This window comes from Coturnix japonica, chromosome 27 (genome assembly GCF_054131305.1).
Source record: "Coturnix japonica strain WE chromosome 27, WE-NBRP24, whole genome shotgun sequence".
Classification (NCBI taxonomy): domain Eukaryota; kingdom Metazoa; phylum Chordata; class Aves; order Galliformes; family Phasianidae; genus Coturnix; species Coturnix japonica.
The window spans coordinates 6,429,211-6,456,131 of record NC_140689.1 but is presented as its reverse complement, the minus strand read 5'-3'; the positions used below and the strand labels follow the sequence as shown (position 1 = coordinate 6,456,131).

General features: G+C 41.1%; 1 protein-coding gene and 1 pseudogene across 1 annotated transcript; both read right to left on the bottom strand.

Moving 5' to 3' along the window:
* Positions 1-5,665: 5,665 nt before the first annotated feature.
* Positions 5,666-12,603, bottom strand: LOC146756422 (kinesin-like protein KIF20B; annotated as a pseudogene).
* Positions 12,604-13,702: 1,099 nt separating this feature from the next.
* LOC146756421 (obscurin-like protein 1) lies at positions 13,703-25,224 on the bottom strand. The gene is made up of 4 exons (XM_085524392.1): positions 25,206-25,224; positions 21,809-22,084; positions 15,130-15,831; positions 13,703-14,409 (listed from the first exon to the last, which is right to left on the bottom strand). Exons 1-3 carry the CDS (start codon positions 25,222-25,224, stop codon positions 15,821-15,823), a joined length of 306 nt encoding a protein of 101 aa, XP_085380518.1. The 3' UTR covers positions 13,703-14,409; positions 15,130-15,820.
* Between the last annotated feature and the right edge of the window lie 1,697 nt (positions 25,225-26,921).

Below are 26,921 nucleotides of genomic sequence, written 5' to 3'. Positions count from 1 at the left end.
TGTTCTTCAAGCACAGCTAAATGACGTTCCAAGATTTCAGTTCTTTCCCTCAGTGCTAGTACTTCCTTTCGGTACGTGGAGCACTTTTGTTTCATGTGTTCAATTTTCTTTTGCTCTACTGTGTTCTTTTTCTTTCTCTCATTTACAACTACTGTAAAACAAACAAACAAACAAAAAAAAAAAAGGGGAAAGGAATGTAGCTCAGATTGATTAAAATCATTATTACATAGCAGTTCACAACACCAAGTAGCAACTTCTAAGTGAAAAACTGTCGTAATATGCAAGCCATGCCCTCACATCACATAGTATTTGATACTAGTGAAGGAATTAAAGTCCTCTGAACATGTAATCAGGTGCCTCAGATTTCTATACAGAATTAACAGCAAAAGGTTTTCAGTCTGGAAGAACACTTTTACCATGGCACTACTCAAACCTTCCACTCCACACCAGTAGAAAATCTTATTAGATCTAAGAAACATGGGAACGAGATAGATAATTCACAGCTATATTCTTTCTATCTTCCGTGTCTCAGCAATCCCTATAAGGCAGCCAGGAATCACTCCATCTACATCTAAATGGTAGATAAACAGTTCTCTAAGAAATTTCATTCCAACTCACAGTCCTCTTACTTTCAAAAGAAAGATAAAACCCTGGACAAGTTGATCACTTAAGTGTTGATATCTGTCTCTCTTATTCAGTTGATCTCTAAACAAAATATGAGGATTCTTACTTCTGTCCACACTTACTCTTTTGCATATAAAGTTCACTCATAAAGTTGTACAAATTTGCAGATTCAAGTTTCCATAAATATTCCATTAGCTTGGGGCTGTTTTTTTCTTTAACTGGTGAGCAATTAGCTAAAATCACATGCATTTTCTTTCTATCAAAAGCGACTTCTGCTGTATTTCATCATTGCTTTAGAATCCAGTTATGTCCATTCCATAATATGCATACTTTAAGTATTAAAAAAAATAAATATAAGTCAAGACTTACTAGGGATTGTGTCACCACAACAATATATTCCATGGTGATACTTGTACAGTCCTTTTATTACTACAACTACAGAAATGCAGAATTTTATAGCGCCCCCGTGCAGCCTGCATTACATACAGATTCACATGTACTGCATGGAAACAGCCTCTTAACTCATCTAAGGAGTTTTATATACAGCCCTCAACTGATTTAAAAGTCATACTGAAGAAACAGCAGTGGCATATTCCACCCCAAACCAGGTTTTGGTTTTGATTGCTGCTCACAGCAACACTAGTGAGGGGAATATGATTTATAAGTAATCTAAACACTTTATGCTGAAAACAACAAGCAAGCACTAAAGCAAGATAAATAAGACTAGGGAGAAGATTTGTAATGTTCAGTCTAGAAGCTCCTTACACAGGAAGTAGGGAAAAAGCATTATTACAGAGCATAGGAAACAAGACCTAAAAGCTCAGAGAATGGTGTAAATACCCTGAACTTGAAGCTGAGATAACCTAGCATCTCCTAAAACACTTTTGCTCGTGCTACTTATATAACTAATTCTACAAAAGAACCAGCACAACATACCTGTGCTCATTGTTCTACTGTGTATATTTAACATAGCTAAAGAATATATATTAAGCAGTTTTTGAAATTGGATGCTATTAATACTCACAAATAGAAGAAAATTTTAAGATGATTGAATACTCAGTACTTCTTAACAGAAAACTTCATGCTGACATTGTGACTATCAGCTACCCATTTTAATTCCTATGTGGAGCATTGCTGTCATTAATTTTTAAATGAGAGCTTTGGTCATATGATTAGAACAAACCCACTACTATTTGGAGTATGGAGGAGTCCACATCCCTCCCTCAGTCTCTGGTAAGATGCATATACGTTATGCCATTCAGTGGTCACATTAGGATTCAATATTTATGCCAAATAAAGGCAGCAGGGACAAATCATCCAAGAACAGCATCTCATCCAAAGAAGACCTTGACTTTCTCCCTTGCACATATTTTGCAAGAGGAATACAAGAAAGGAAGGGACTACAGCTAAGTTTTAGATTTTCCCTTCTACATTGTATATGCCTTCCGTAATTCTAGGAACACTGATGCTCAGCTGTGCCCAGAAGTGAAGTTAAATGCATCAGAGCTTATCCAAACCATTTTGCTCAAATATTGCCCATGAGCGAGCAATTAGCAGGTCGTCAACAATTTTGATAGTTGCTTCAGGAAAAACAAAACAAACAAACAAAAAAATGCACTTGAGCAGCTGATGCTACTCAGAAGATCAGCAACAGCAGTTGAAACAATCCTAAAGAAACTGCTTTAAAACTATTACCAAATCTGCACGTGCATCAACAGATGAGGAAAAAGCAGCAAAAAGGAAAAAAATAGTGCAAAAAACTTTTATTCTTAAGCATTCAAAAATGAACAGCATAGGACCTTCTGAAAAAGGGATATTTACATAACAGTTACTTCTATTTACAGTTTAACACAGTGGCTTTTCTCCTTATACCATAAGGTAACGTGCTTCACAGCCTTTTGCTTCCTATCCGGAATAGGAAGCAATTTATTGTTTTGGAAGACACCCTGTTCAACGATGGAAGAAACTGTACCTTTCTTTGGAGGTGGCTCTTCCACAGTAGGCTTATCTTCATCAGTACTGCACTTTCTTCCCACTTCCAACTCAGTTTTCTCTTGTTTCAGTGCTTTAACTGAAAGCACTGAAAATTGGCTGCTTTCAGTTCCTTTATTAGTGTTCTCTTCTGCCGGTTCTGCTTTAATGGTAGTTAAATGGTAGGTAGTATTTTCCTGTATTGATATAAGATCAGTTACATTGAAGCTTAACAAAAGGAGCACTTAAGTCTCAGTAATCTTCTGTAGGCAAATATTTACACAAAACCATACAGCTAAAATATTTACCCAGTGACTCTATAGACATCAGTTACAAATTTCAATAGCAGACAGAACAAGTACACCTTCAGATAATGACAAGTGCAATACTCGGTAGAGTATACAAGGGAAAGCAAGAGCCTAGCAGGTTACAAAGTAAAAGACTTGCACACAATCAAGAGTTTACCAGTTTATCAAAGAATTTCCTGTTTCCAAGAAGTCAACAAAATTACAAACATGGTCAAAGAGCAAATGGTCAGCTCTCATACAAGTTCATCGCATCACACTTCTGCTAAGCTGCTAAAATCACTTTCATCCTGACAGATATAATCCAACCTTAAAGCTTAGTCAGCTCTGTCACGCATATTTTAGATTGTGTCCTTGACCACAAGTGAACCTTCCTTACTTACAAGATGACGATTGTTAAGCCATGCTGGCACTGCCAAGGACTGATTATTCATCTTTAGTAACTTATGAAAAGAAAAGCCTCAGAAGTGTTCAGGCCACACAATCTCACAGATAGAGTTGGAGCCTTGTTCTTGGAAGAAGTAATAGGTGAGGACATGACTACTCATCACAGTCAGCTTTAATACCATGGAAATACTAAGTTGCAGTGATGCAGGCAGTCAAAGACTAAGAAGGGTCAAGTTGCTAAGCTTACAAGGTTAGAGATCTGAGTGACAGAATTAACTATAAATGTTTTCAGAGCTACTTCAGGCTACCAAACATCAAAAAATGAACAAAAACCACCAGAAGTGGTATGCACACATACTTAATCAAGCTAGTCTTCACATATTCAGTAGCTCGTGGTACATTAGTCAGGATAAAGTTTTATGGACTGCATAGAACGTGGAGATATCCTGACCATTCATACTCGTACTTCCAACTCTACTCAGCATACTTGTACTGTTGCTCTTCCTCTGATGTAGGAGTGTGAGGCAGGAGTTAGTGGAACACACTGATATTTTTGTTGTTTGTGTTAACAACAACTACCTTCAGATAAATTTGAATTGTTTACAATTTCAAGCGAGTAGCAGCTACATACAGAAAATCAGTTTTCCAAAAATGTGTTGATTAGAAGCATAGAATTAGTGTTTTCCTTTTTTTGTATAAGGATACGGAGATGTGTAAAACTCACATAATCTTTTACTTTTTCTTCTAAATGAGATTTTAAGTCTTGTAGCTCTGTCATAATGTCATCTTTCTGCACCACGATGTCCATTAGCTCTCGAATCCTTTCATTTTGTGCATTCATTTTCTTGGAAATAAAAAATAAAAAAAATTCAGTCATCAGTTTCTAATGTAGTGTTAAGTAGCTGAATTACACAATGCATTAAAGGCAAATTAAGCTAAGCTCGGTAAGAAATCTATTAATGGAGCCTACTGGAATAGCATTTTAAGCTACCACAAGTTGGTATTAAAACAATTTTACACAACATCTTCTTGATAAAGTTACCTCAGTTGCTTCTTTAAGTTGCTCAACAGACTCATCCAATTTAATCACCTGCATTTCAAAGTCTGTAACACACAGAAAAGGTTGTATTACATAAGTAGCCAATAGATAGTTTATTAAGTAATCAATTTTTCCAGATATTCTAACGTTTAGGTAGCTTTTGAACAGATTAATTAATTTGCATGTGGTCTTCACTTATTGGGAGTGATTCTAAAGTTTTCTATATTTCTTGGAACGAAAACATTGCATCAACAAGACATAAAGAAGAGTAGAGATTACAATATAAAAGTAAAAATCAAGATATAGACATTTAACCCCATACTTATGAAAGCGTAAAGCTGCTAGTTGCAGTTTAAAGGAGAGGGGGAAAAAAGAAAAGAAATAACCAAAAACCGTGGAATTGCTGAACCTGAATATACACAAGGAACAAACTATCACTTATCTACAGGCTATGGTTCCAAAGGTAGAACATCTCCTCTAATTCCTACTCAAACTGGTTATTTCTCTTTTAGATTAATGAACTATTTCTGTCTTCTACCTTTCACATCGCATAACTCACCTTTGTTCTTCTGCATCAGCTCTTCTTCAGTTTTAAGTAGTTTGGTGTTTTTCTCTGTTAGCTCTTCTTTGGTCTCCATCAGTTCAAAGTTAGTTTTCTCCAGCTGCTTTTCAAACCAGCCAGTATCTTCCTTCGGGTCCTCCAGGGATACAATGGAACTATGTGCTGCCTCAGCTTGCTCTTTAATATCCATGACATCATAATGCACAGAATCAAGAATGCCCTCAGGATCAACACAGGTGTCAGGCACTATGCTATGTTCTCCACCCTGAAACATAATTTATAATCAGTTAAAACTGGTGAATAGCTGACTACATAATAGCTGTTATTTCTACAGATAGTCTGGATAGTCACTATGAAGACAGCCATACAAGAAGTTTTTAATTTCAGCTTCAAAACCCACCTCACAAATTCACATACAACATGACAGTGATTCGTATGGGGGGAAGATAAGTGGCATTCTAGTAACAGCTAATATATTTTATAGTATTTGATGTTTGGTCACTACTTAAACCAGTTTTCAAGAAAGTACAAAGGAGTTATTGCAGACTCCAATCCTGCTTTTAACCTCAAGAGTTTCACTAGGCAAACAATGTACAAGAACTGCCACTTCATGCAGCCATAGATTTCTGCTTTTTTTATGTTTTGAGTTTCCAGTTGCATTCAATGCAACTGATCATCATCTTTTCAGTTCTTTGTCTTGCAGCGCCACATCACCCTCATAGGCTGCTCCATCTACTTTCACACTTAACCTCTTTCAGATAAGGCCACGATCCAAGGGCACACATCCATCAATTGTGCTTCAAACACAAACTCCCAGCACTTCAAAGTTTTCCATCAAGACTGTAGCACTGATCTGACAGCTTAACTTCTTCAGTGTTATATCATAGCACTCACTCCTACCCATTCCGCTTAACCCCCACTTTCCCACTGAAGCATCTGATGGCCATAACACAGCTTTTCAAACTCTTTACTGCTCCACTTCTTTTGTCAACACTTGAACTGGACAATATTCAAAATTACAACAGCAGCAACATATGGGGTAGCTGGATTTGCTTTCCTACATGGGATCATATTTTGAGAAGAGAGAAAAATTAAGTAAATAGCATAAAATCTCCTCCAGATGTAACAAGTTGCTTCTTGTTAGGTTGAATACTTTTTAGGAATGAGATTCTCAGAAGATGCTTCTGCCCTCACGCCCCAAAGAAACACAAAGACCCCAGTAGAGATTTTTAGAAAACTCTGTAGGAAAATTAAGCTCAACTAAAACACTAAATTAAAAAACCTGACTGCTGTATGGAGACAAACACCCAGATTCACTACAGATACTACACAAATAGATTCATATTCTTAGAAGAACAGAATTTTTTCTTTAAATGCAAATCATAAGTACTGATCAACAAAATAGACTACAACATACTCACTTTTTGTGCAATAGCTGAGAATCTTAGCACATTGAGTGTTTCTTCATAGGTTGAAGCACACTGGCTGATGTTTGCTAACATGTGTATCTTCCCTTTTCCACTGAAGAATCCCTGAAGAAAGTGTGTTAACTTACTTTCACCAAACGGTATGTGCTGCTGCACCCTTTGAAGACAAAAACCACAACAAATCCCATTAGCAGAAGTTAACAGCTTCATTTCAATGTGAGAGCTATCCAAGTGGAAGACAACACATTAATAACTGCACTAGTCTTTAAATCATTTTGAGTTGTGGGTTGTTTTGAATTTAATCTTTTTGCTAGTTTGCAGACAGGTTGTATGATTGTTCCAGCTACTATGCAGCCATTATCTTCTTAGACAACCCACGAGAACATTTAAAACAAAAAGTACATTCAACATCCAGCCTAAGATAGGTCATACAGCCTCACGTTAGCTTAAATTCTCTCTCACCTTTCTCTTTCCCTTACCACATCTGGCAAACTGACCTATCTACTTCTAAGAAAACAGTACCCAACAAAATCAGAGATAACCACTCTCTCAGTATATTGTCTCTAGGAAAGGACGATAGTAAATACTTTGGAAATAAAGAAGCATATACTTATCACAACATCTCTGGTGTTTCCTAAACCAAGGTTAAGCCACTGAATCAAACAGCTGGTGATGTACAGAAAATTAGGAGAGAACTCCTAAAGCGTGACTAAACACACTGTTCTCTAGTGAGGTTACCTGCTAGACTCTTTACAGCTACTGAATTCTGCCAACAGAGCTAAAAGCTTCACATAGCTACGCTCCTGTCACAACACACGTGACCCATAAGTAGCTTTAGTGCAGGAGTGGTAAATGAGTTCTTATTTTAAAGAAAATTACTATCAAAGTCATCACTACATTTCCCCCATATTGTTAAAATTTCAAGTGATCAGGACCAACAAATAAAACAGTTCTGAATAAATCAAAGCACTTTAAGCAGCAGCTAATTTTAAGGAATCCTTCTTCCCTAGAAAGGACAGACAGACAAGAGACTAATCCAGTAGCAAGGCCTATTTTCATCTACTTTTAAGCATAACAGAATTTGAATAGGCTACCAGGCACAGTGTGGCATTTCATGAACACAGAGCTCACCTAATCTTTGGGACAGAAAGACACCTTCAAATGAGAATCAGCAGAGAATTCTGCAATTATATCCAGCTGTGACTGTAAATAAATACTACATTGTTTAAAATACAGAAAGCTCTGTCTGCACTCATTTAGAGCACAACCTCAGACAGAAGTAGGAAGCAGGCTTTCTTCTCTCTGAATTTGGTTAGCTAGATCAGAAAGAATGATGAAGTTGCATCAAGGTTTGGAAAAATATATATATATATGTATATATGTAATTATATATATCTATATGTATATATGTAATTATATATATCTATATGTATATATGTAATTATATATATCTATATATAATTTTTTTTTCCAAATTATATATATATATATATTCTGACCATGTCTCTTGGCTAGGACAAAGCACAGCAATATCCCTGAGGAAAACTGTTACAGCAGAACTAAATGATAAATGCAACTAACTAACAAAGGAGGAAAAGGTCTAACATTTCACACATTTAAAGTGAAAATAGTGAAAACAAATTTTATAATCTGCCCCAGGACTTGTTTGAGAAGGCAAGGCCAGAAAAAAAAAAACAAAACCACAACGCTAATTTGCTTAAGTCTATGAAAACACATTCAGAAATTTAGAACTGGAATGGTTTTATTTGAAAAAACAAACAAACAAACAAACAAAAAACAACAACAAAAAGAAGGCAAGTTTATAGATCACTTTCTTAGATCATTAAGTCTTCACACATCTGCAGAAGCCTACAGATAGTTTTCACTCATAACATAGTTTTGTACTCTGCATTTTAAACAATAGTTTAAACATTGTACATGATATCTGAAATCTACAACTAGTTTACAGTTTGTACAAGGACTTACTTTGACTGCTGACTGATCTTGAGTGCACTAATGCACTTGCTTAGAGTTAGGAGAGATGCATTGATATTTCCACTCTCTTTCAGTCTGTCACCTTCATTGCACGTCTTGGTATTCCTTTCTGAACCAGCAAGATCACACAGTGATAATCTGAAGGCAGATAAGGAAAATTAAGTTTTCTTGCCTTTGAATGTACATTGATTATTTATCATTTCCAACACAACCACTCCTCCTAGAGGAATAATTTCTTGAACCCTTTCATGCTTTTTAATGTTGCTTTCCTAGTGAAGTTGCACACTACTTCCTGCCAAACTCTTTTCCAACACAGCTTCCATTTTTCTGCCATATTCTTCCTTCTGAGGATTTACATTAGTTCAGAAGTTGAGTGAGAAGGATAAAGGAACACTGTGTGGAACAGTGGGCACAAGATATAGAATAGCATTACAACTTGATGGTTTAGTACTGCATAATGACAGGAAATGGGGAACCACCACTCATACAGGAGGCTGTATCAGGGAACCTAGTGTCCGTAGCCCAATATCAATACATCAATACTGAAAGTAACTGACAATTTCATCCTAAAAGAAGAAGGGAACTCTGCTCTGAACTTACTCATTGACTCGTGTCACTCATGGCATTTCAAGGTCTTCGATTCTTAGTACCTTAATTGTAAATATACTGTGGCTAAAAGGAGAAATGAAGCAAGGTCAATAGCCAGAAATACACACATTTTCTAAAATCTATAACATCTGTTCAAAACACTGCTGGATTTATTCCAGATTCAATTAACAATAATTCTACTAGATGCATTAAACCTTTTAAAGACACATTCTTTCTTGGTTTATTTTGCTTTTCTTCCCCCTCATGAACCACCATTACTTACATGGAAGAAGGCTTAGTTGTTTTGTTGAGAGTTTTTGATAAAACACTTAGCTTTTGTATGCACTTATCTGCTTGAAGGACTAATCCTTCTAGTTTAAAGCACTAGAATCACAAACTGTCACAAAACATCACATGGAACACTAGATATCAAGCCTTTTTAAAGCCTCTTCCCCGAAAAAAAGCCATAAACAATATTTTCATTCATCCCTCTTCCCCACAATATGTTACACCCAATGTTAGTGAAAGTTCCCACCTTCAGCTGGAGCAAGTATTTAGCTTTGTGCTTGCAAAACTCTGGTGTTTCTGTCCCAGTTTAAAAAGTCTGAAAGCTTCTTTAGAATCAGAAATCTGAACCCACTGCAAACCTTTCAAAAGAAGGAAAAGTGATTTTTGCAAGCTTCATTAGCAAAAGAGAAAGTGAACAAGAAATAAGGTATACAAACTAAGAACATTTAGTTAAGACAATAAAATACTTCATTAACTCTGCCTCAAACATACGACAAGCTGATGGCAGATAAGACTAAGATTCTTCCTCCCACAGAAAAGGGCAAGGTATAGTATAGCACAACAGTTTATCCTACCAGTATACTAAAGTATGCTCCATCCAAATTAAGCAAGCAGCCTTAGTACTGAAAGTACAAAAGCTAAGTTCTTAAACTACAGAAGCCCAAAGTTTGTATTCACTGGTGCAGAAGTCAATCTGAGAAGTTTTTTGTTTTAGCTTGTAGTTTTTATTGGGGATGGGTTATCTGGATTTTGTCTGCATTATAACGACTGTATGGCTCTCATTTTCAAGGATGATGAAGGCAGTGGAGTTCACACAGGCTTTATGGGCAAAGTACAGGAATAAGGAGAATACTGTTGAAGATGCAGATACGTACATGTAGCTTGTTGCCTTCGCATTCAAGCAGACACTTCTAGAGCTACACTGAACACATTTAAGAGTTTTCTATCTCAGAAGAAACATTGTTACACTATTCTATGACAAGCTTGGCAGTTTGCAAAGTATTCTAGTTACCTTTTACGTAAGAATATCCCTTGATGTCTTGAGCAAGGCGAAGTGTCCTTTTTTTTCTGTCATTTGATAAAGGAGCCAGTAAATCATAAAAACATTCATTGTAAATCTCAAAAAATGAAACCCAGAGAACTTCACAAAATCATCTATAGATAATCTGCTAAGTTGGTCTGATCCTTCTGAGAGATTTTCTGCACCTGCAAAGTAGAAAATATTACAAGTCAATGTAGAGACAGTAAAACTAGCTGCATTTAAAAATAAGTAATAGTTAAGCTTACAGCTTAAAACTTTTCCCAGAACATAAACACAGAGAACCCCCACCTCTCATACAAACACCAAGTATCTGGAAGTCAAGACGCTTGCCCTACACATTTGCAAAGACACGACTGCTATAAAGCTTGCTTTTTCACTTCCAAAACCCAATCTAACATCTATAGTTGGGTTAGAAATATTCAGAACTCTTCAGTCTTTACAATATAGAGAACTGAACTAGTAAGGACACTTCGTTCTGACTTTTTAGGGAAAAAAAAGTATTTAGTGAGTTCTTAAGTGCCCTAAAGGCCTGTCGGAAAACCACTAGGGATCTTATCACAAATCATACTCTTTTTCTTTGTTTTACTTTCACCTCATAAAACCAGGTTATTATAGATGTCCCAGTAGTCTCCTAGCCATTTTATTCCTTCTGTTTTCTGCCCAGATGTCCTGCCCATTATTCCGTTCTGTTACAAATAAAAGCTAAATAATCCTTTTATTATCAGCATTAGCCAATAAAGCCAGTCGTTGACCTTACAGAAGCTTTTCTAATTGCTACTATTTAATATAAAACATACCCTTAGAATCAGCTGGGGATTTGTCATTAGTGCTGTTGTGATGGTCTACCTACGAAAGAAAACAGAGACTTTAGGATCTATTATTGATGTACAGCACCAATACACCACTGGTTGCTTTTATTTATTTATTTATTTATTTTTAAAGCAGCTGTATTGCTCTACCACAAAACAATACAGTATAGTTCCAAGGTGCCAACACAAAAATCCTGGCTACACATTTTGACTGGTTTCACCTTACTACTCATTTCTGACAATTCCTTTACTATAAGATCTGATGCACTTCAGCTTCCTGATTCAGAAAGAAAAAGAACAAATAGGGAGAGAATCCCCAACAGGAAAAGGAGTTATTTGATAAGATGATTTTCAATAGCCCATTTATAATCTGCATTTTACCCTTCATGAATCTTGGACTCCTGAAATATTTTTCTTATTGGGATTTTCTTAATTCAGGACTTCCATATCCTATGGCTTATTAGGTCAACTCTCAGAAAAGGAAGTTAAGGTAGAATACTCGATCACTTAATGTAGATAAGCAGCTTATTATTTCTTAACTCAGGCTATCAAAGTGTTACACAAATGAAGTTATGACTAAATTTTGTAAATATAATATTTTTAAGTAGTTTGGTCATAGAAAATACAGAATAGCTCCCAACATGTAGATCTCATGATGTTCATAGATGTATACTCAGTTCCCAGGCTTCAGGTTGTGTTGCTTTTTTATAGAGCACAAAAGTAGAAAGAAATTCTCATCTACTGAAGAGGAGGAATCTCACCTACCAGATACAGTATGCTTAGAAGTAAAACTTCTAACATAGAAGTTTTCATCTACATGACACTCACCCAGATCTGGCTTTGTATAGTCAGCAAAGCTTGTACCTACTTAGCTTATAAGGTCAAGTATTTTACCTAGGAACACGGTTCTTGAAACTAGAGGAGGCACCTATATCGCACGATCGCATCTTAACTCTCTAATGGAGTAGGATGAGATCAGCATATAGCTGTCCAATGCATTTTCTTTCCACATACTCAGTAAACCTAAAACAGTTTTACACATCTTTGGTTCATGTAGAAGACAGGTGTTGTTTTTCCCCGAAATACTTAAAGATCATTGGAGCCAGACTTCATACTCAGCTGTGCTCTTGAAATAATTCAGAAGGAATTTTACTGCCACCTGCCTTTCACACTGTGAAGTCCACACTTAACCAACTCATCAGTAAGATCAAGTTAACATACTCCACAACTAAAATACCCCAGTGCGGTGTAGCACACCACTAATAAGATGCTTCATTCTTTTTCAGCAGGAACAGAAAGACAAATAGAAAACTGTGTGTAAATACAGAACCCTCTTTCATTACAGAATGGAAAGGATAACACTGAACTATCACAAGATGCATGTACTCATCATTTCTTTATAAAGTAGTTTCCTACCTCTTTTGTCAGACGAAGCAACGAATTTTTAAGAGCAATTTCTTCTCTCACTTTGTCATTAGTCAGTTTTACGTAATCTCTCCACCGAATAGGTTTCAGATCCATTTTTGTGTATAGCCTTCCTCCAACAGTTTTAAACCACATATCCATCGCCCTTGGCAAAATACCAACATCATCTTCTGTCCCTGTAAGCAATACACAAAAGAAGGGCCAGGTTACTATTGTAAGCAACATATAAACATAAATGAAGACAAAGATAACTGATTCTAATCTCAAAGTATACACAAAGAATTTAGAGGCCAGTTACAGTCTGAAGCAATGTTTGCAGTGTTACTAGACTGTTCCCTGAAAAATACTGGCTTTAAGCAACAGCTCACATCCCATTCCTTAGACATTACAGGGCATCACTTTAAAACAGCCAGAATATTCTGCATAAGCTTAGCCTTAAGAAGAAAAAATAACCCACAGCAAACTCCCACATTTAACAGACATGCAGATTTTCAACTGTTTACCAGGCTCCCTTCCCGCTCTGAAACAACCCTGAAATAACAACCAGAGTGATGTCTCTGCTACAACATTCCGTTCGTCCCACAAACCCTATTTATAAATATCTACAAGTCTTCCCTCTAGCACATTAACAGCACCGCTCAGCTTGGTGTCATCTGCAAACTTGCTGAGGGTTCATTTGATTCCACTGTCCATGTTGCCTACAAAAATGTTAAATAACACTGGTCCCAACACCACCCTCCACCTGGACACTGAGCTATTGACTGCTGCTCTCTGAGTGTGACCATCCAGCCAGTTCCCTGTCCTGCAACTGGTCCATCCATCAAAACCATTTTTCTCCAGTTTGGTGACCAGTATGTCATGCAGGACGGGATCAAATGCTCTGCACAAGTCCAAGTAGATGATGTCAGTTGCTCTCCCATTATCCACTGATGCTGTTACTCCATCATGAAAGGCCACCAAGTTTGTCAGGCATGTCTTGAATTTGAGGAAGCCATATTGGTTACCACCAATCTCCTCATCTTCATTTTCCAAACTATGCCAAGGAGAACTAGACAGAACTCTACAATGTCGTGTCACTACAAACCTGTCTGAATCATTGGCTTCTCTGCATGCTCATCACTAGTCTCTCCTTAGCTTGTGTGCCCACAGTGTATGGGGAATGTCAGCCACAAATCTTACCTAGGGGACATCTTTGCTTCAAAATCCCTTAAACATCACACAATCCCTTTTAACTCTCCAGGTCTGCACTTATTTACGTCAGAATCAGACCATATTTCTGTGCTGCTATTTCCCTTTCCTTCTGAAGGGCCTGGATACAACTTAGATTAACCTCAGGAGCAGAGTTCCTGCATAAAACAGCCAGTACTGAAACAGCAACCCAACCTGGTTGCAGACTGAGAGAGAAAATGAGAGTTCACCAAAGTCATGGGACAGGACACATGTTCATGTTCATGCTAACACTGAACCCAAGTGGCCACATGAGGACAGCAGCTAGTAGGAAATCAGAAAAAAAGCATCCTTTCAGACGTCCCTTAGGAAGGTGGAATCTACCAGGGCAAAGCAGACCCGTGTGTTAAGTAACCAGTCTGATGCTTCAGAGCCCGGTGATGAGCTACAAACTGGGGTTTAACCAATGCAACACATGGAGGGAAAATCTGTCTTGAGCATAAAGAAGAAAGAGAAAGGTATCCAAAAGGACTAACCAAGAAGTGCCCAAACTGCCCATGAAGCATTTCTTCCTGTGGTGCAAAATACCACAATAGGATTTATTTGCTCTTTCAGTTAAACATACCATGAACCTTTAGGGTAGCTGATGTCTTGTCTTCAGCTGCTTGGCATGTGCATGTTCCCTGATTTTCATATTCACACTAGTGAATAATAAGACTTCCCTTATTTCCCTGGGAAGTAATGCCCACTTCTTTTACTTTGACGGAGCTCCTTCCAATCCTAGAAGGGAAAATATCAAGTCAGATCTCCATGAGTCCTTCCATCTCTGCACTGAGCAAAGGGAGCCTTCAGATCTATGCTTAATTCACCCACTCCCCTAGAATTAATGGAACTGTGCTTACTGGAACATATGCTGAAGCTTAAGCACAGTGCAGTGTTTTCAACATGTAGGAATGGCTATAGAACTTGCATAAATTCTGGCTGACTTATGACAGCTTAAAGCACTGTGGAGGACTGTTAACAAGCCCGTTTGGACATCACCTTGAATAAATGACGTTATCCTCAAGTAAGGGAAGGAACAGCTGAGCACCGGGGAGGTACACAAAGTGCCAGAGCAAATTCTCACACTGTCAGGTGCAAAGAAAACTGAGATTTCACCCTAAAACCCAGTTCACAACAAGGCTACAAAATCCTGGCTGAGAATTTCTGTGTTAGAGTTGAAGCTCAAGACTGTGCTCCAACCAACAATATTTTGAGAAGCAAGACCTCAGGAGTTCACAATAAACCCAAAACGACTTGATATCAAGTTCAACTTGATAAATGAACTCAGGACATAATAACAAAGAGTGCTGATCTGGGCAAGTAAAAGAGCACTAAGAAAAGAGAGCAATGCAAAAGCTATCAAGCAAAAGCTCAGACTCGCATCCCTTGGAAGTGAAATTAAAGGCTCTCATTCATTTCCAGAGAAGTCAGAAAGGAAAATACCATTACATGCCATACCTTGAACCACTTGACGTCCACCTTGGGCCTGGACAGCTCACACTCAAATGTGACCTTGTCCTTCTGATTGATGCTAATGTCTGCCAATGGTTTGCTGATTTTCACAGGCAATTCTGAGAAGGAGAAAGAAGGATGTGGATTTAGTTGGGAATGAGGTCTCTAGGAGCATCTGGCAGAAGGAATAATGAAAGGCAGTGCCTACTCTCCATGCTTACTAGAACTTGTAATTGACAACAAAAAAACCTATTGTTTTGAGCACATTATCATTACTTGTGCTAGGGACAATAACGTTCCAACAATCCTCTTGATATCTGAGGGATACTCTGGTGGCAATGGCCCAGTGCAAAACATTCTTTGCAGCTGGAAGGAAAGCTGGTTCTGCTGTTCAAGTAATCTGGGACAGGAGCAGATAATGACACCTTGCACCAACCAATACCTGTCACAGTGAGCCTCCCCGATGAATTCATGCCTTCTGCTTTAACGGAAATGAGTCCTGCATCTTCAAGGGTCACAGAAGAAAGTGTCAAGGAATGTTTCTTCCCCTGGACACCCATCGTGATATTTGGTGCAGGCTTCAGCCGCACGCCGTCCTTCTGCCAAGTCCCTTCCACATCCTCATGGGACACCTCCACCGTAAAGGTGACAGTTCCCTTCTCAGGGAATTCCAGGGGCTGCAGACCTTTCACCAGCTTCATCTGCGCACTGAAAGACAACGGGGACAGGTTGGAGATCTCACACCAGCAGCTGAGAAATAGAATCATCAAAGGAATCAGAGAAAGGTTTAGGTTGGAAGGGACCTTTGAGATCACCCAGTTCCAAACCCCCTGCTGTAGGCAGGAATGCTTCCCTCTACACCAGATTGCACAAAGCCCCATCCAGCCTGGCCTTGAATGCTTGAATAGCATCAGGACTTCCAAAACAAGTTACTTCCCTCTTCCTCTCCCAGGTACAGTATCTGCTAATTAAGCAACAGCCTTTGCAAAGAAGAAAACTTGTTCATAACCAGGTCCATGGGTGCTCTTAAATGGATCCTTCCAGATGGAAAAAACATTTCAGGTGGCCTCCTAGATTTTACCCCTTTTTGTGTTGCACACAAGACTGAAAAAAAAATAAAATTACTTTTGCAAAGTTCTTCTTGTCATAAGGAAACAAACATTTGGGGAATGGCAGAACCAGGTAAAATTTACCTTCATGTCAAGAAATTTGAAATATCACTCACATGTTCTTGGTGTGGTGTTTCTGCTATAATTATTTGGACTAATTAAGCTTTTCCCTGATGAAAGCCTAGAAGAATATCACAAGAAGGACCAACTTACCCATGACCTCTTATTTGTCTTACTCAAGCATCTCCTCCTGACCATAACTTCCAATCAAATATTCAGCCAGACTACAGGTTTGAGCAGCTGAGTTGTTTCTAGGATCTCCTGCAGTCTTAACCTTGGAACACACACTTGTCTTTTGACTAAGTGTCTTTTACAGTGCAGTAAAACAACAGGTTTTCACATGGCTATTCCTCATTTACCTTGCTCTGAAATCATTCTCAAACCATGCAGGATCAGTCCAGGGAGAAGGCGAGGAGAGGGGAAGGGAAAGGGGAAGTCCACGGTCCTCTAAAATCAGGCTTCTCAGCCTAAAGCTCAACAGCAAATAGCAGTCCACTTGCCCACATTGCTAGACTCCGAGCATTTAAAGAACATCAGCTGACCTCATTATGAGCTCTAACATAGCCAAAGGAATTCATATATTCAAATATTCTTTTGAGTGATGAGAAATATGGAGCATAACTTCAGATTTCTGCTCTTAAACTCTCACTTCTATCATAAACCAGGGTAACAGTTCAATGCTGTTTGTTATGGTTTTGCAATTTGGTTGGTGTTGGTATTCCACATCAGAGCACCATGCCTAATAATGGGAGTAAAGGGGACAAGTTTTTTTTTCTGTGAACTGCCTTAATGAGCATGTGGGGTGGGGCACCGGAAGGGAAGGGAGGAAGGGGACAGCGTTGCTGGACCGGCTCCCTGCGAGGAGACAATGTGGTCAGACCTTCCTGCCTTCCACAGCTCCATCGGTGAGATTGGGGACTTGGTATTCTCTTTGTTGAAACTCTCTTGTTGTTGTTTAGTGTTATTAGGTTATTAAACTGCCATTCGTTCTCAGATCACCTTTTTCCTCCCTCATTTTTTTGTTAGATTTAATCGCAATCTCCCTTCCCTTCCCCGTCTCCCTAAACGCACGTGGCTGGGCCGCGCCGGGCCGCGCCGCCGTGCCGCTAGAGAAAAGGGGGGGGGGCTTTTGTTCCTGCTGCCCCGGGTTTGTGCCCACTGTCCCGGAGTGAGCTCTAGAGAGAACTCCGTGACATTTTTGGTGGAGAATGCGGGCAGAGCTCTGGGCAATGTTTTGGGCAGTAATTAGGTGGTTTTTTTCAGCAGCCCTGTATGTAGGACTGATAGTCCGTAGGTTCCTGTGGTCCTGGCTTAAGGACTTCCTGATGTTGGGGGTACGGGTAGACTTATTAAGCCGATGGCTGGCAGGGATAGAGATATCTGCCTGGCTCCCTTCCAGACTAACGAACATCACAGGCACCGTGCTTGAACTGGCTCACGAATGCTCTGAATTCCTTAAGTATGACTGGGGTGTCAATTGGAATACTGTGTTGTTAGTCTCTCTAATTGTAGTAGTTTACTATAAATTGCAGAGAGACTTGCAAAGAATAGTGCAGAGAGACTCAGGAAAAGGGCCAGAAGCATCGGGACCCCCAGTATCAGGTAATCTCACCCCTGAACACCAGAGGGACCTTGGGAAATTAATAGAACCCCTGAGTGAGTGTGGGAGATCAGGGGGATCTCAGAACGAATGGCTTATGAAAAAGATAGAGAGTCTCGAGAATGAGATCCAAATCCTAAGGGGAAGGCAACAAGTTAATCCCAGCCGACCACAGGAAGCACCAGCATCAGTGTCAGTCGCCCCAGTGGAAGGCCAGAGATGGGAACGTGTGTCCTCACGTCTGGAACGGATGGAGGAAGTAGAGGAAGATCCGGGCGAGGGACCCTCCCCAAAACCACCAAGGAAGGCAACCCAGAAGACTAACAGACGCGGAGAAGATAGTGATGATGAGGGAAAAGTCACTGCTTCCTCTACTCGTAAACCTCTGAAAATTACTGAAATCCAAAGTGCGAGAAAGGAGTTTGCCCGACTCCCAGGTGAACGCCTTGTCACTTGGCTGCTCCGGTGTTGGGACATTGGGGCCTCCTGCATGTCCCTAAGCTGCGATGAGGCTCGTCAATTAGGAAACATTGCTCGAGACTCATCTATTGATAGAGGGATCAGCAGATGTCTCGATGGAGTCGCCAATCTCTGGGAGAGGATTCTATCAGCTGTAAAGGCAACCTGTCTTCTCAAAAGTGATTTGGAGCCTGTACTGGAAAAATGGAGTACAGCTGAGGAAGGTATCCAGTACCTGAGAGAAATGGCTGTGGCAGAAATGCTGTTCGATCCCACGTTTGTCCCTGGGGACCCAGAGGATTACCATGACCCAGAAAAGGTGAGCGGTACTCCGGAAATATGCAAGAAACTCATACGGTCAGCACCAGTGAAGTATTCCAGTGTACTATTAACGAACTCTAACAGGTATGATGAGCTGGATAGGAGACCTGAAATTTTTGAGCTCATCCTTTCACTGCAAAATATCGAATACTCACTACTGCCACACCGTACCACCATCGCAGCCATCTGTAAAATGGTGGATAGAATGGACCGAATGGAGAAAAGACAGGACAACATGCAGAAGAGCTGGTCTGCGGCAAGGAACCACAGTGAACCTGTGGCAGTCTCAGCTGTCAGACGCAAACGCACACCTGTCCGAGTGAAGGACCGCAGTGAGCCTATGTCACGTGGTGCCATGTGGAACTACCTGCGTGACCATGGAGAGGATATGAAGAAGTGGCATGACAAACCCAATTTTGTACTGCGAGCACGGGTAAGAAAATTACAAAAGAGGTCAGCCACTACTGAGGTTGCCTCTACCGCTGCAGACAACCAATAGAGGGGCCCTGCCCTCAGCCAGGGGGGGGAAAGGGATAATAGAGTGTATTGGACTGTGTGGATTCGGTGGCCTGGCACATCAGAACCACAAAAATATAAAGCACTGGTGGATACCGGTGCACAGTGCACTCTGATACCCTCAGGTTTCGAAGGGACAGAACGGATACATATACATGGGGTGACTGGGGGTTTGCAGGAACTGTCTGTATTGGAGGCCGAGATAAGCCTCACTGGTAGAGACTGGCAGAAACATCGTATAGTGACTGGCCAGGGGGCTCCTTGCATACCTGGAGGGGTGTTCAGTACACTTGGAATCGTTTGCCCCAGGGGTGGAAACACAGCCCGACCATCTGCCATGGGCTGATCCAAGCCACGTTGGAACAGGGCGGTGCTCCAGAGCACCTGCAGTATATAGATGATATCGTTGTGTGGGGTGATACAGCGACGGAGGTTTTTAAAAAAGGAGAACGGATAATCCAAATCCTCCTGTCTGCTGGTTTCACTATTAAGCGAGACAAAGTGAAGGGCCCTGCCCAAGAAATCCAGTTTCTAGGGGTGAAATGGCAAGATGGGCGTCGCCATAGAGTGGATCTATCACATCCTCTATCACGCACCAGCCGCTGGTAAGATCGAGCGCCACAATGGTTTGCTGAAAACCACGCTGAAAGCGATGGGTGGTGGAACATTTAAGAACTGGGAGAAACATCTAGGAGAAGCCACCTGGCTGGTAAACACCTGAGGATCAGCCAACCGAGATGGCCCTACACAGTCCAACTCCCTGCGTACCTTGGAGGGAGATAAGGTTCCTGTGGTGCATGTAAAGAATATGCTGGGAAAAGCGGTTTGGGTCCTTCCAGCCTCTGGAAAGGGGAGGCCCCTCCGTGGAACTGTCTTTGCACAGGGACCTGGGTGCACCTGGTGGGTGATGCAGAAGGATGGGGATGTTCAGTGTGTGCCACAGGGAAATTTGATGCTGGGGGAGTGCAGCCTGTGATTCCATGTGTGTATATATATCTATATATGTATATGTATGTACATATGTAATGCATGTTAACTACTGTTCTGTTTATATGTTGATAAAAGTTAGGCATGATGTGATGATGTGTAATAAGGGGTGGAATGTTATGGTTTTGCAATTTGGTTGGTGTTGGTATTCCACATCAGAGCACCATGCCTAATAATGGGAGTAAAGGGGACAAGTTTTTTTTTCTGTGAACTGCCTTAATGAGCATGTGGGGTGGGGCACCGGAAGGGAAGGGAGGAAGGGGACGGCGTTGCTGGACCGGCTCCCTGCGAGGAGACAACATGGTCAGACCTTCCTGCCTTCCACAGCTCCATCGGTGAGATTGGGGACTTGGTATTCTCTTTGTTGAAACTCTCTTGTTGTTGTTTAGTGTTATTAGGTTATTAAACTGCCATTCGTTCTCAGATCACATTTTTCCTCCCTCATTTTTTTGTTAGATTTAATCGCAATCTCCCTTCCCTTCCCCGTCTCCCTAAACGCACGTGGCTGGGCTGCGCCGGGCCGCGCCGCCGTGCCGCTAGAGAAAAGGGGGGGGGGGCTTTTGTTCCTGCTGCCCCGGGTTTGTGCCCACTGTCCCGGAGTGAGCTCTAGAGAGAACTCCGTGACACTGTTTTAGATGGAGGACTCATATTTTAAATAACTCATCTCATTAAGGCTTGGATTCCCTAGTACAATTAGCTAAATTCCAGTTTGGATCATGCTTCACCTTGGATCACTTAGGGCTTCAGCCACTTAATGGAACTAACTTAGTTTGTCTACAGATAAGCTGTTTTCTATAGCAACAATAAGCTGTGATTGCAACTGGATGTCGGGAGAGCACAAATCCCGCAGTTATCCTGTACCAACATCCTCTCCTTCCATCAGAACAGCAAGTTTTTAAACCAGACTCATGCAGGCTTGCATGACACACCTTGTGCAAAACTGTTGGCAGCCATCAGGACAGCCAGTTGCTTCCTGTATAGACACTGTTCCATCAGTTTTGGTTTTTTGTCTCGCTAGAACAACAGCCAGTGGCTGAAAACTCACACAACTGAAGCAACCACGCTGATATACCACAGTCACTGGAGGTGCTCAAGAGCCACGGGTATGTGGCACTGGGGACGTGGTTAGTAAGTCCAGTGAGGGTGGGCAGGGGTTGGACTCAGCTATCTCAGTGGTCTTTTCCAGCCTTGGGTGCAACTTGTAAGAGGGAATGAAGCAGCAAACTGCCCAGCACTGAGATGCATTCTTCTGACACGTGGTATCAGTGAACTGCTGTATTTCCCTATCTTCTCCGGAACTATTCATCTAACCTAACTGAAAAAGTAAGCCAGAACCTAGATATAAATCAGGATCATAGTCACCCGTGGTTGCTTATATAATCAGAAAGACACTCTAGAGGGTAATTCAGTGCATCTAGAAATTAAAGTAGAATTTCCTTAGTCAAAAGTATTCCACAGCCACATTTTCACCTTGCTACCACTACATTAAAAAGGAGAATCCAACTTGTGGTGTGGGTCATTGATGTTGTTCCGGGGGGAACTGTGGCTGTTCCATGGCCACAGGGTAGAAGACAGCCAGTCTTCCTCTAAGCCACATAAACAGCTGCTTAGTGCTCCCAAAGTGAATGCTCACCAGTTGTTTCCAACTTGAAGGTCATCTTCTGGCCAGCAGCCTCGCAGATGTATTCTCCAGCATCTTTCTTCTCCAGCTGCTCCACAACCAGACGCCGTGTTTTGCCCACAGATTCCAGTTTGAACTTTCTGGAGGAGGCAAGCAGTCTTCCATCCTTGTACCATTTTACTTCGGTTTTATCCTGTGCTACTTCACAGCTGAGGGAGGCACTTGCTGCCAGGGCAGCACTCACCTCTTTCTGCACCTTCTCCTGGTTTATAAACACAGGTTTTGGCTCTGAGGGGAGAAAAGAGAAAGTATTGACTGAGGGACTGAAATGAGACCAACTTGCAGATCTGTATGTACAGCTTGGAACAGGTTTAGGTTATCACTTGTGCCCAAACTAATAGCCTTCACTAGAGAATATCAGCTCTTCTGTTGAAACAAAGTGTCAAATCTAGGCAAGAAAGAACCTAGGAACTAAAGGAACCAAGAGGGTCCTTGAACACCAGTCCCATGGTTGCAAGTCACTATGCAAGCATATTGAACCCAAAAGAACATCTGTCCTGCAGGCAACCAAAACCTGAGTTCCTTTTACTTAAAACCCACTGTGAAACATCAAAACACATAAACATGAAATAGTCAAACCACTGGCTGCCTTTTCATGACCCAGAACAGTACTCCTGGCTTCCTGAACAGACTCCTCATGGCCTCTACCATTGCCACAACTGTGACTGTCAAAGGCACAAAGGAAATATGCTCACCAATGCAGTCCTTTGTTCTTTGTGTGTGATTTGCAGATATCTATCTTACTTTGAGCTCTGGGAATAGTCAGCTCTACCAGGTCTCTTACTGTGAGTAGCAGACTCACCTATCCAGATGCAGCCTCCAACATAAAGGCATAGTAAAAAGGCAGTGTACTACTAGGAGAAGTTCCTGCTTCTCCTGCCACGAAAGGCTGCACGTAGAACATGCACTCCAGCCTCACTGCACATACTTCTCTTAGTCAAATGTTTCGGTGAACAAGAATTACAGTTTGGGATCTCAGGCACAGGAGAGATTTGAATACTATCTTGAATATTGCTTCCATTGTACATATATCAGTAATTATTATTCTACAGACAGACTGAAACAGGTCTTTGTGCCATACTAAAACCAAATACTTGCTACAAACCCAGGCAATCAAGTCTAGGGAAAAAACCTCAGCACAGACTACTGCACCTGGATCACTGTATAATAGAAACTAGATTTTACTTTACTGTTCTCTGCTGTATTTCAGACAACACCTGTCCTACCTGTGCAGCTCAGCGTGGCATTTTCTGTTGGTGCAGCCTTCACCTCCTTCTGCGCCTTATCCATGTTGATAAAGCATCTTCTGCTTCTGGAATTGAAGGCAAATGGGCACATTTAAGACATGAATCTTTTCTACACAGCCTTCCCCAAATGCCCAAATTAGTCTTTGGACTGTACCGTTGAGGACAGCTTTCCCACTCACATTTCCTGACAGTGCTATGAACTGAATGCCAACATCTGAACTATATCAATTGCCAGTGAAGAACTTCCTCCCTGCCAGACCAAAACAGCTTAGATAGCCCTAAACTTGTTTTCATTTCCACCAGTATCATGTTCCAAAATCTTCAAAAATTAAAAAACACCCCTTTCCCCACTGTCCAGCAGCACACCAGCATACGCAGTCATTGAAAAGTCTGTTTCTTACAAGGGGACAGGCATTAAATTGTCCAAACAAGCTGACAGCTGTAAGTTGCTTTGCCAGCAAAAGCCAGGTGAGGGTCAAGGTTAAATTCTGTTTGTGATTAAGTCATAGTGAGGAAATGTATTTTTCTCACCTACTTATTTCTGAAAACAATTCTAATATCTCCTGAGTTTTCAGAGGCAGTAATAAAATGGTTTCCCCTATGGAATCATAGAACGGTTTGGGTATAGAAGGAAGCTTTAAAGATCATCCAGTCCAACCTCTTGCCGTGGTCAGGGACATCATTCACTAAATGAGGCTGCCCAGGGTCCCCATCCAGCCTGGCCTTGGACACTCCAATGATGAGTCACCCACAACCTTCACTGGACAATCTGTTCCAGTGTATCACTACCCTCATCATAAAGAACTTTTCTCATGTCCAAACTGAGTCTACCCTCTTCACTTTTGAAACCATTGCCCTTTGTTATGTTGCTATAGACCCTGGTAAAAAGCCTTTTTCCACTTTCTTATCAGACTCTCCTAATAAATGAACGCCTGTCTTCCTCCATTTCTGGAAAGAAAAGCACCAGCTTGAAGCCTTTCTATTTTTAAGCATTTCTTTTGTACCTGCTATAGAGAAGAAAACAAAAGAAAATACGGGAAAACCTTTTTAGTTGCAGGTTTCTTTAATTTAATAGAAACCACCAATGCTGCCGTCTAGCATTGTGACAAAATGCTGTCTCTGAGACTATTTAGGAAGAAGCATTTGCAGGGGTGTGCTTGTGCCCTGAAGATACCTTTAATATTCTTTAATTTCCCCTGTAATTATTGACTTCTCATTTTGCTATCATTGCATCTACTTGAGATTCCCGGGGAAATTCCCAAATTATTTCCAGCCTGTCTTAAGCTGAGGCTACCCAAGTCCTCTGTGTTCATAGCTTCAGAAGGCAAACAGGAATGTACACAAATTAAACAGAATTTAAGCACCGTCTACATCACTGAATGCTGGGGTTGAATGTGTCAAACCACTTAACTTTCCCCTCCTTCTTTGTTGGGGGGTTCAATACAGTCAAAACAATTTCTCTCACCTGTGACATCAATCTTGAAGGTGAGTTTCTGGCCAGCAGCCTCGCAGCTGTACTCCCCTGCATCTTTCTTCTCCACCTGGCTCACCACCACCCGACGCTGTTTGCCCTCTGACTCCACCTTGAACTTCTTGCTCGAGGTGATCAGTTTCCCCTCCTTGTACCACTTCACCTCCGTCTTCTCCTGGGTCACCTCGCAGCTCAGCGTGGCATTTTGAGTCAGTGCAGCCTACACCTCCTTCTGCACCTTCTGCTTGTTGATAAAGGCATCCTCTGCTTCTGGAACTGGAAAACACTGGGTAAAATATACATTACATATGAACAACTTGTGACTGGAAGACATTAAAAGTTGCTTCTATGTTGTATTGGACCATTTCCTGGAGCAACACTGCTTCACAGTGTTTATCACACATTATAATGCATCCTCAGCACAGTCCCTATGGTCATCCCATCCCTCTGGGTAGTCTTTACTATCAGCTAGGACTCCTAATTTTCAGATTTCTTCTAATGAAGACAATGACAGATCTTCATCTGTGTGTCTTTTTGATATTGCTCCACTCTACGCTGGAGAGCAGCCAAATACAGCTCAATTATGAAGACCTCAAAATCAGGAAACCATAGAAATTTAAAAGCAGAAAACCATCTTTTGACTCTACCATATGGCAGTGATATAGTCCTTAATATTGTGAATACTTGGCCTACATTAGGTTTTGTAGCTCGGTTTTATGCATAAACCATGGTTTTCTACTCTCAGCAACCCCTGATTCTTCAGAGAACTGGCTGAGGTCATCTCCTCTTAATACCTAACACATAAAGAAGAAAGTGTTTAAAGCCCACCTTACCCTTTGTGTCAACAAATGGAGTTAGCATCAGAAAGATAGCAAGTATAATTAGTTAGGCATACACACTTCAGTTAAGGGGATTCAGTTAATTACTTTGCTAAGTGGGATCGATTGATACATTGAATCTTTTATTGATTACTTTAATGACTGTTTTATCTGATTCTCCTTTTACCAACAACTGGTCGCTGAGAGCATTCATGCTAGCTCCTATTTGAGGCGTGGGAGAACAGATAAACCCTAAATAAATGGGCTTCCATTTCTATTCCATGGTTTGCCCTACAAAAGGCTGTAGAAGTGCAGAATATTTATGATGCACTTACATCATGGACTTCTCTAGTGCTAGCCAGCTTCTAACAGCAGAGCAATTTTGAATAAGCTTCCTATGCTTGTTTGGGTCCCAGGAAAGATCCCAGGGTCCTGATGTTGATACCAAGACAGAGGCTCCAAGCATGAATGCAGGACTAGCAGGTGTGAGGGGGATTGACATTGCCTTTTATTTGCAGTGGAGACATGGAAGACCACTCATTCAGATCATTCATGCAAGCATATTCAGGCATACCCAGCTCAGGTGACCGGGAAGGCTCCTGCTCCCCAGCAGTCATGGCAAACCCTTCCATGACCTGTCCCCTATCTCCTTCCTCCCCGCTGTCACTCTGTGAAGCCTTCTGCTGCCATCCCTTTCCCTTCCTTCATGACTTTCTCCTCTGCATGCTGTCTGAATTCTGAGTGGCAGCAGCTGCCCAGGAGGGTAAGTTCAGCTCAAGTTCCTGTGCTGCTGACCGTTGCAGTACGTGCAATCCCAGGATTCACACCACAGCTCTACCACCAGCACTGCAGTCCACTGAAGGCGAGGGAGCAGGGCAGCAAGCCAATGCAAGAATGCAGTTGATACACTCTACATTTGACCTCCCTGCTTGTATTGACTGCAGAAGCATCATTCTCTCCACCCATCTTCAACAGCCCCTGTTCTGACTGATGATTTTCAGGGGAGGTTCAAGTTGGATGTTAAGAAAAACTTCTTCTGAAGAGGAATGGTGATGTGGTGGCACAGCTTTGCAGGGAGGTGGTGGGGTCACCATCCCTGGGAGTATTCAATAACCATGGAGATGTGGCACTGAGGGACGTGGGCAGTGTGCATGGTGGGATGGGTTGAGGCTGGATGTGGGGATCTTTGTGGTCTTTTCCAACCACAATGATTTGATGAAGATCAGAAGGCTTGCTTATTAGCAAGACAACAAACATGGCCTAGACCAACCAGGTGATGCAAAACTTCTCACAAATGCAATGGAGCTTTGGCCCACTTCAAATAAGGATTTCAGCGTGCACCACAAATACTGAGATAATGAGATGGCAGAATCAGCCCTTTTTAGTCTAGTTTTCTATAGGTTTCCAAGGTGTACAGCACTTGTTTCTTTTAAGCAAGAAGGTCTAATCTGCATCCCATAATGCTCAACACTCAGCACCTAACATTCAACATGTCCTTAAAATGGGATTGTTCTGTGCTACCAGTGGAA